The sequence below is a fragment of the Macaca thibetana genome, chromosome 19 (assembly GCF_024542745.1).
Source record: "Macaca thibetana thibetana isolate TM-01 chromosome 19, ASM2454274v1, whole genome shotgun sequence".
Taxonomy (NCBI): domain Eukaryota; kingdom Metazoa; phylum Chordata; class Mammalia; order Primates; family Cercopithecidae; genus Macaca; species Macaca thibetana.
In genome coordinates this window covers 26,272,431-26,282,045 of record NC_065596.1, presented here as the reverse complement: position 1 = coordinate 26,282,045, position 9,615 = coordinate 26,272,431, and the positions used below count along the sequence as shown (strand labels likewise).

Here is a 9,615-nt window from a genome sequence, read left to right as displayed (position 1 = left end):
AGTTGTCTGGGAGAAGGGGTAGACTTAATTTCTTTTTTCTTTCTTTTTTTTTTTTTTTTGAGATACAGTCTCCCTCTGTCGCCCAGGCTGGAGGGCACTGGCACGATCTCGGCTCACTGCAACCTCCCCCTCCTGGGTTCAAGCAATTCTCCTGCCTCAGCCTCCTAAGTAGCTGGGATTACAGGCACGGGCCACCAAGCCCAGCTAATTTTTATATTTTTAGTAGAGATGTGATTTCACCATGTTGGCCAGGCTGGTCTCGAACTTATGACCTCAGGTGATCCACCTTCCTCAGTCTCCCAAAGTGCTAGGATTACAGGCGTGAGCCACTGTACCCAGTTGACTTAATCAATTTCCAGACCTCACTCACCCCAGCCAGGCCCGGCTCAGCAGCTCAACAAACTTATCTAGCTGAATGAGAACTCCAGTTCTGTGTGACCTTGGGTAACTGCTTTCTCCTCTCTGGGTCTCAGCTTTCCCATCTGTGAAATAGGAGGGGTGGTATTTCTGGGTGCCACTTACACTACAGCAACAGTCAGCAAACGTGGTTTTTTGTTTGTTTGTTTGCTTGTTTGTTTGTTTGAGACAGGGTCTCTCTTTGTCGCCCATGCCAGAGCGCAGTAGCATAACCAGGGCTCACTGCAGCCTCCACCTCCAGGGCTCATTCGATCCTCCAACCTCTGCCCACTGAGTAGCTGGGACTATAGGTGCACACCACCATGCCGGGCTAAATTTTTGTAGAGACAGGGTTTCGCTATGTTGCCCAGGCTAGTCTCAAACTCCTGGGCTAAAGTGATCCCCTGGCTCAGCCTCCCAAAGTGCTGGGATTGGAGGTATCAGTCACCATGCCCAGCCAGCAAACTTTTTCTGTAAAAGTTCAAATAGGAAATCTTTTAGATATGGTAGACATAGGGTCTGGTTTACACACTCTTGACGGTTTTTCTTTTTACTTACAATCCTTAAAAAAATGTAAAAAAACTCTTCTTAGCTTAAGTGCTGTACAAAACAGGTAGCAAGACCCCTGCGTAAGAGAATGCTTGCCTATGTACATAACAATCTTTATGGCAGCAGTGATGTGACAGCAAGAAATTGGAAATAGCTTAAATGTCCATCAAGAGGACAGGGGAGGCTGGGCACAGTGGCTCACGCCTGTTATCCCAGCACTTTGGGAGGCTGAGGCGGATGGATCACTTGAGTTCAAGACCAGCCTAGCCAACATGGTGAAACCCGTTTCTACTAAAACCAGAAAATTAACCAGGCCATGGTGGTACACGCCTGTAATCGCACCTACTTGGGTGGCTGAGGGGCTGAGGTGGGAGGATCACTAGAACCGGGGAGGCGGAGGTTGCAGTGAGCTGAGATCGTGACACTGCACTTTAGCCTGGGAGACAGAGCGAGACTCCTCAAAAAAAAAATAAACAAAACAAAACAAAAAGATGAGGGCAGGGAATAGTGAAACCCTTGGACATCCCTTTCTGAAGCACAGAGTGAGCAACAACTAAAGGAGGTGTGGACTGGGCACGGTGTGTCGTGCCTGTAATCCCAGTGCTTTGGTGCTTTGAGAAGCCAGGGCGGGAGGATCACTTGAGGTCAGAAGTTTGAGAGCAGCCTGGACAACATAGTGAGGCCCCATCTCTTTTTTTTTTTTTTTTTTTTTTTTTTTGAGACAGAGTGTCATTCTTGTTTCCTAGGCTGGAGTGCAATGGCGCAATCTTGGCTCACGGCAACCTCCGCCTCCTGGGTCTGAGCGATTCTCTTGCCTCAGCCTCCTGAGTAGCTGGGATTACAGGCATGCACCACCACGCCCAGCTAATTTTTGCATTTTTTAGTAGAGACGGGTCCATGTTGGTCAGCCTGGTCTCGAACTCCTGACCTCAGATGATTCGCCCACCTCAGCCTCCCAAAGTGCTGAGATTACACGTGTGAGCCACTGTGCCTGGCCAAGACCCCATCTCTAAAAAAAAAAAAAAATTAACTAGGTGTGGTTTCATCCATCTGTGGTCCCAGCTACTTGGGAAGATGAGGTAGGAGGATTGCTTGAGCCCAGGAGTTCCAGCCTGTGGTGAGCAATGATTGTGCTATTATACTCCAGCTTGGGAAAGAGACTTAGACCTTGTCTCTTAAAAAAATGGGTGGCATGAAGTGTGTAAATGACTGGATGACACAGAATGAAAACATCCATTGAGTGGATAAAAAGTTGCCAAAGATACAAAGGGAATGAAAAAAATCAAGGAAACACCCAAAATACCATATATTAATATATGTAAAAAGTCCACTTTAAACTCATTGCAAGAGTTACCAGTGAGATAGAGTGTGGGATTCTAGGGAATTTGGTGGTCACAGAGATCTTTTTTTTTTTTTTTTTTTTTTTTTTGTAGAGACAAGATTTTGCTATGTTGCCCAGGCTCGTCTCGAATTCCTGCAATCAAGCTGCCTCGGCCTTCCAAATTGCTGGGATTACAGGCGTGAGCCACCACACTTGGGAGGTCTCAAGTCTGTCTTGAAAATGCCAAATTTGGCCAGACCTGGTGGCTCATGCCTGTAATCCCAACATTTTGGGATGCCGAGGCGGATGGATCACCTAAGGTCAGGAGTTCGAGACCAGCCTGACCAACATGGTGAAACCCCGTCTGTAGTAAATACGAAAAGTTAGATGGGTGTGGTGGCAGGAGAATAGCTTGACCCAGGAAGCGGAGGTTGCTGTGAGCCGAGATTGCACCATTACACTCCAGCCTGAGAAACAAGAGTGAAAACTCTTTTTTTTTTTTTTAAAAAAAGGCCAAATTTTATTCTGCTTCTAAACCTTCATACTGGTTGTTCCCTCTGCCTTAGAACACTCTCTGGGGTATTTGCAGAGCTGACTTTTCTCTGTCAGGTCCCTGCTCAATTGTCCCCTCCTCAGAGACCTTTCCTGATCCCCCTGTTTCAAAAGCTACCTCCCCCACCATGGAAAATTGAAGTGTGAGAGGGATGGAGAAAGACTTCATTGTATGCCATGTCACACTCTTTGCATTTCAAACCAAGTGAATTTATTGCCCATTCAAAACTGTGTAAATTAAATAAATTAAAATTTTAAAAATCGAAAAAAGTAAAAAAACCCGAAGTAGCTCCCCTAGTCATTTTCTCAACACATCCTCCTGTTTTATTTTGTTCGTGACACTAGTCAATGTGCGAGATGACTTTATTTTTTTAATTATTATTAATTACAGATTGGGCAGGAGAATGGCGTGAACCCGGGAGTCGGAGATTGCAGTGAGCCGAGAGAGCGCCCTTGCACTCCAGCCTGGGTGACAGAGTGAGACTTAAGTCTCAAAAGAAAAAAAAAATTACAGATTGCGTCTTGCTATGTCGCCCAGGCTGGTCTCGAACTCTTGGGCTCAAGTGATCCTCCCACCTCAGCCTCCCCAAGTGCTGAGATTACAGGTGTGAGCCACTGTACCTGGCGAGATGACTTTACTTATTGATTCCCTTATTTGCTGTGTCTCATGACCAAGAGGTCAGCCCTACGGTGGCAAGGATCTTGGTGAGTCAGTCTGGCTCATGGCTGTGAGGCTAAGGCCAGGCACACAGCAGCCCTATAACATATTTGCTCACAGATTAGGCAAATCATGTTTGTTTGTTTGTTTTTTTGTTTGAGACGGAGTCTCGCTCTGTCGCCCAGGCTGGAGTGCAGTGGCCGCATCTCAGCTCACTGCAAGCTCCGCCTCCCGGGTTTACGCCATTCTCCTGCCGCAGCCTCCTTAGTAGCTGGGACTACAGGTGCCCGCAACGGCGCCCGGCTAGTTTTTTGTATTTTTTAGTAGAGACGGGGTTTCACCATGTTATTCAGTGTTTGTTTTTTACAAGAAAATGCATTTGGAATCACTTACGTAAATAAAGTTTAATAATCAAAACTCTACTTCCCCTCAAAAACAGATGAATAATAAGAAGGAAAGAGGTTATTGAACTGGGTGATCTCTCAGAATCTGTTCGGCTCTGAATATTTCAAAGACATTTGGTTGCGGGTTTTTTTGGGGTTTTTTTTTTTTTTTTTTTTCGTTTTGGGCTTTTTTTCTTTTTGGTCTGGATGTTGGTGGAATTTCCCCTCTCGTAAGACTTTTCTGTGAGAGGGAAGTAAGAGAAGAAATAAGCATTTTGGGTTCCTACATTGGTCTTCCTTCCTTCCGCTGGTACATGTAGTTGGGGAAAGGGTCGGTTTTCTTCTTTAGTTATGTTGAGGCCCCAGTGGAGCAAAGGGTTCCCAAAGGACAACAGCTGTCAGGTCTCCATGTCCAAAGCTGAGCCCAAATGCGTGGGGGTGGACTTCCCAGCGCCATTCTGCCCCTTCTGTAACACAAAATGTGGGAGAAGGTAATTAGAAATCCTGTCTTGTCTCCTGGCACCTCTTCCTTTTCCTTTGAGGGACCACCATACCCCATCTCACAATCCATTAAGGTTTGAATGGAGTGGACCCCAACCCCAAATGCGACCCCAGCCTGGCCAATCAGAGACACAGTGACTGGTCAGGTACGTGACCTGGTGTGGCCAATGAGAACCAGCCCCCAAAGACCACTGCGGCACAATTCAGGGGAAATTGGCAAACTCTCTTCACCGGGGAGGATAGGCTGCTGGGCTGTAAGCCTGGAGCTGCAAGTCTCTGCTATCTCAGGAGGAGACCCTGAAAGGGAATGAAGCCAACTCGGAGAAAATAAAAAGAGCCCATTCACGATGACATCATCTCTGACAACTGGATGCAGCCATGCCTTAAGACTCTGAACTCTTCAATTACATGGCCCAGTAAATTCCCTGTTGTGCTTTCCCAGCTTGAATTGGGCTTCCGCCTCTCACGACTCAAAGAAAACTGACAAATAACCTCCTTCAGCTACTGAGAAATTATCAACAGTCCTCCCTCATCAACACGATAATAACCAAACTCCCATCTCTGCCATGCAAAGGCCTTGGGGGCTCCGCCGGGCGTGATGGCTCACGTCTGTAATCCCAGCACTCTGGGAGGCCATGGCAGGCGAATCACTTGAGGTCAGGAGTTTGCGAGCAGCCTGGGCAACATGGTGAAACCCAGTCTCTTCTAAAAATACAAAATTAGGCCGGGCGCAGTGGCTCAAGCCTGTAATCCCAGCACTTTGGGAGGCCGAGACAGGCGGATCACGAGGTCAGGAGATCGAGACCATCCTGGCTAACATGGTGAAACCCCGTCTCTACTAAAAAATACAAAAAACTAGCCGGGCAAGGTGGCGGGCGCCTGTAGTCCCAGCTACTCGGGAGGCTGAGGCAGGAGAATGGCGTAAACCCGGGAGGCAGAGCTTGCAGTAAGCTGAGATAGGGCCACTGCACTCCAGCCTGGATGACAGAAAAAAAAACAAAAACAAAAACAAAAAACAAAATTAGCCGGGCGTGATGGCGCGTCCCTGTAATCCCAGCTACTTGGGAGGCTGAGATGAGAGTATCGCTTGAACCCGGGAAGTGAAGGTTGCAGTGAGCTGAGATTGCGCCATTACACTCCAGCCTGGGCAACAAGAGCAAACTCCATCTCAAAAAAAAAAAAAAAAAAAAAAAAAAAGGCCTTGGGGCTCTAAACCCAGCTTTCTCCCTCCCATTTCTTCCCTGATCCTACTCCATGCCTTAGTCCACCACTACCTCTTTGGATATCTTCAAATTCTTAAGTCCACCACTACCTCTTTGGATATCTTCAAATTCTTAGCTATCTGGGCCCCATTACAGCTTCTTTCGTCTAAGACCTGAACCATACTCATATATGTCCTGATGGTATCTGCTGTGCATCCAGGCCTTAGAATTAGTCATTAGCATTCCCTGAATGTTTCCATCTTATTCTTGGATGTGGGAAGCACTTGGGCTGATGGGGCAATGTAGAGCATTGCAGGTCCACATTTCTTGGAGGGAAATCACAGTGTCTTCTTTGCATCTGCGTCTTCCTCATCATGCCTTGCACAATGCTTCAGGGCTGGGAGTAGGAATGTATTAATATAGCAAGCTGGCTGGGTTGAGTGGCTCCCACCTGTAATCACAGCACTTTGGGAGGCCAAAGCAGGAGGATCCCTTGAGCCCAGGAGTTTGAGACCAGCCTGGGCAACATAGCGAGACCCAGTCTCAAAAAAAAGAAAGAGAAAGAGAGAGAAAAGAAAAAAAAGAAAGGAAGGAAAGAAGAAAAAAAGAAGAAAAAGATGGCCAGGCGCGGTGGCTCAAGCCTGTAATCCCAGCACTTTGGGAGGCCGAGACGGGCGGATCACGAGGTCAGGAGATTGAGACCATCCTGGCTAACACCGTGAAACCCCGTCTCTACTAAAAAAATACAAAAAACTAGCCGGGCGAGGTGGCGAGCACCTATAGTCCCAGCTACTCGGGAGGCTGAGGCAGGAGAATGGCGTAAATCCGGGAAGCGGAGCTTGCAGTGAGCTGAGATCCGGCCACTGCACTCCAGCCTGGGCAACAGAGCGAGACTCCGTCTCAAAAAAAAAAAAAGAAGAAAAAGAAAGAAATAAAAGAAGAGAAGAGAAAAGAGGAACAAAATATATCAGGCAAATCCCTTATCCTCACTGGCTTCAATTTCCCTGTCACTAAGAGGGGTGGGGGGATCCTCTCCTAAGAGAAACATTGGAGAACACAGGATCCTTACCTCTCTGCACTCTTCTGAGACCTGGCAGATCTGAGAATAAGCTTCAGCAATGACAGCGGCCCTGGAGAGCACAGGAAGGCCCTCAGGAGGGGACTCTCCTCCTTCCACCCCACCCCCATTCCACCCCACCCTTCCTCACCCCAACTCACTTGCAGTCCAGCCCTCCCCCAGGAGGTAAATCTGGGATGTCCTCTGAGGCCAGAGTCCTGAAAACTGTGTTCAGGCTGGGTAGCTCCTGAGCATCGGCACACAGTTCTGAGAAAGGGTCAAGAGTTAGGCTGGGCACAAGGGTGCAAGCCTGTAATCCCAGCACTTTGGGAGACCGAGGTGGGCAGATCACTTGAGGCCAGGAGTTCGAGACCAGCCTGGACAACATAGTGAAACCCTGTCTCTACTAAAAATACAAAAATTAGCTGGGTGTGGTGGTGCATGCCTGTAATCCCAGCTACTCAGGAGGCTGAGGCAGGAGAATCGCTTGAACCCGGAAGGTGGAGGTTGCAGTAAGCCAAGATTGTGCCTCTGTACTCCAGCCTGGGCAACAGAGCAAGACTCCATCTCAAAAAAAAAAAAAAAAAAGAAAAGAAAAAGAAAAAGTTATGGCAGAGCCTTCGCTGGCTGACCACCCCTCCAGCTGGGCCCCCGGAGCCTGCTCACCAGCGATTCTGCGGCCCAGGGCTGCCTCCAGTGCGAGCTCCCTCCTGATCGCCTCCTCAGAAGGCCTAGGGGCCCCGGGGAAGCAGACCAGGATGCAGGTCATGTTGTCCAGGCTGCCCTGAAGCCGGTGGAGAAAACGGAGCCCAGTGGGGGAGAATCGAAGGCAGAGCTTCCCAACAATCCCCAAGTTCAAGTCCCCCACTTCATTCTGGTTATGCCCCTTTCTTTCACGTCCCATTCACCTGCCAGTCCTCTCCTACTGGGACCAAACCCGGTCCTAGGCCCTCCCTATTGAGAGAATAATGCCCTTTCCCTAAAGCTCTGCCCGCTCTGATGTTTACCTGCTCTTCCACCTTCCAGCACTAATCATACTTCAGGCCTGGCTCCTACGACCCAGAATCGCCCCATTCCAAAAGACCAAGCCCTTTGTCTTAAATCCCTTCCGCTAACTCTCCCCTCCTGCCTCAAAGCATCCCTCAGGCTCCGCTCCTGTATTTTGGCCCTGCCCACTTCATGCCACGCCCTTCGCTTGAGCCCCATCCCCTCCTTCTCTAGCTTTACTCTTGCCTCTGCATCAAAGCCGTCCTCCCCAAAACCCCGAGGCTTTCTCTCTTTGCTGCGCCAAGCCTCAAAGATACCACGCCACGCCCCCAGGACCTTGCACAGGCACGTGTCCAACAGCTGCGCGCAGAGAAGCTCTGGGGCCAGACCCAAGCGGAGGCGCGAAGCCACCAGTCCCGCCAGGGCAGCAGCAGACATAGTGTCCCAGACGCCATCAGAGGCCAGGAGCATGAACTCGTCCTCAGCCTGGCGTGCCAGTGCGGCCACCTCAGGCTCCGCAGAAACAAGCTGTAGCTCGGGGGGCCTCCCCGGAGCCTCCTTGTAGGCAAAGTCGCCCAACGCTCGCGACACGGCCAGAGAGCCCTCGACGCGGCGGCGGCGGATGGTGCCGCCAGCGGCGTGGATGCGCTCGCGTTCCCGGGGTCGAAGGGGCCGGTGGTCGTCTGTGCTGAAGGCCACTGCACCAGCGCGGCTCAGCACCGCGCGGGAGTCACCGCAGTGCGCCAGGTACAGAAACCGCGGGGAGACCAGCAACGCCACGGCCGTGGAGCCGCCTGTTTCCACGCGGGGCCAGAGGGAGCGCAGGCGCTTGTCGGCGCTCAAGAAGGCTCGGCGCAGCGCCTCGCGCACGCCCTCGGGCTCGCTAGGCTCCGGGCCCAGCTCCTCGAGCACATGGTCTGGCAAATGGCGTGCACCGAAGCGGGCAGCTCGAGCCCCACCGTGGCCGTCGAGGACGGCAAACAAGGCCCAGCCCAGGGGCAGACCAGGTAACGAAAGCCAAGTGCAGTGGGCATCCTCCATGCGCGCGCGCCAGCCTTGCGCTGCGCTCGCCCCGAAGCGCAGGCCACAAGACGCCTCGGCACCCCCGTGCGGCCGCTGGGCGCGGCGCGGCGCTGTCAACAGAGACCGAGGCCCATCGAGGGCCCCGCGCCCCTCCTCTTCATCCTCCTTTTCATCCTCCTCTTCCTCCTCCCCCTCCTTCTCCCTCTCCTTTTTCTTGCAAGCGGTCCAGAGGAGACGCTGCAGCTGGCGGGCCAGGGCCGCCATCCTTCAGCCCTGGGATCAGGAAGTCTCCACCCTGTACACCTGCCCGCCCCCTCCATTAATCCCCTCCGCTGTGAGATTTTAAACCATCTAAATCTCCTTCCTGTCCTTTGACCCTCTTTAGGCGGGTCACTAGAAGGAATTACACTTCTGGGTCTCCTCTCTCCTGCACCTACAAAGCGGGGTTTGGGATCTGAATCAGGAAAAAAAGAAAAAAGATAATACTGTATCAGTAGCAAACTATCACATAGTACTAATGTGTCGCACGCTGTTATACATCATCATCTCCAGTTTACAGATGGAAGAAGAAACAGAGTCACAGAAGTAACCAGTGTTACAGGGAAACTAATTCGAGAATCTGTGTTCTCAAAATAACACCCAATCCAAGCTCCTCCCGCCTCCGTGATACAGCCCCCAGCCTCAAAACCTGTAAATACCATACTTGGCCGGGCGCGGTGACTCACGCCTGTAACCCCAGCACTTAGGGAGGCCATGGCAGGCGGATTGCTTAAGCCCAGGAGTTTGAGACCAGTCTGCGAAATATAGAGAGACCTCGTCTCTACAAAAATTAAAATTCAGCCAGGCGCGGTGGAACACACCTGTGATCCTAGCTACTCAGGAGGCTTAGGTGGGAAGATTACCTGAACCCGGGAGATCGAGGCAGCAGTGAGCCGTGATGGCATCACTGCATTCCAGTCTGGGCGACGGAGCGAGACCCTGTCTCA

The 9,615-nt window shown here is 50.9% G+C and overlaps 2 protein-coding genes across 3 annotated transcripts in view; one reads left to right on the top strand and one right to left on the bottom strand.

Moving 5' to 3' along the window:
* Positions 1 to 9,615, top strand: part of ERCC1 (ERCC excision repair 1, endonuclease non-catalytic subunit) — a 192,787-nt gene that overhangs the window by 85,915 nt on the left and 97,257 nt on the right. The gene's annotated exons all lie outside the window — the stretch shown is intronic.
* On the bottom strand, positions 3,864 to 9,563 carry PPM1N (protein phosphatase, Mg2+/Mn2+ dependent 1N (putative)). 2 transcript variants are annotated; one of them, XM_050772242.1, is made up of 5 exons: positions 7,943 to 8,893; positions 7,286 to 7,403; positions 6,781 to 6,886; positions 6,632 to 6,692; positions 3,864 to 4,326 (listed from the first exon to the last, which is right to left on the bottom strand). In XM_050772242.1, the coding sequence occupies exons 1-5, from the start codon at positions 8,891 to 8,893 to the stop codon at positions 4,258 to 4,260; spliced, it is 1,305 nt and encodes a 434-aa protein (XP_050628199.1). In that variant the 3' UTR covers positions 3,864 to 4,257. The 2 variants fall into 2 exon arrangements, 1 of the variants encoding a protein (XP_050628199.1); XR_007721760.1 differs by lacking the exons at positions 3,864 to 4,326; positions 6,632 to 6,692; positions 7,286 to 7,403; positions 7,943 to 8,893 and adding an exon at positions 9,532 to 9,563 and having other exon boundaries at positions 6,780 to 6,886.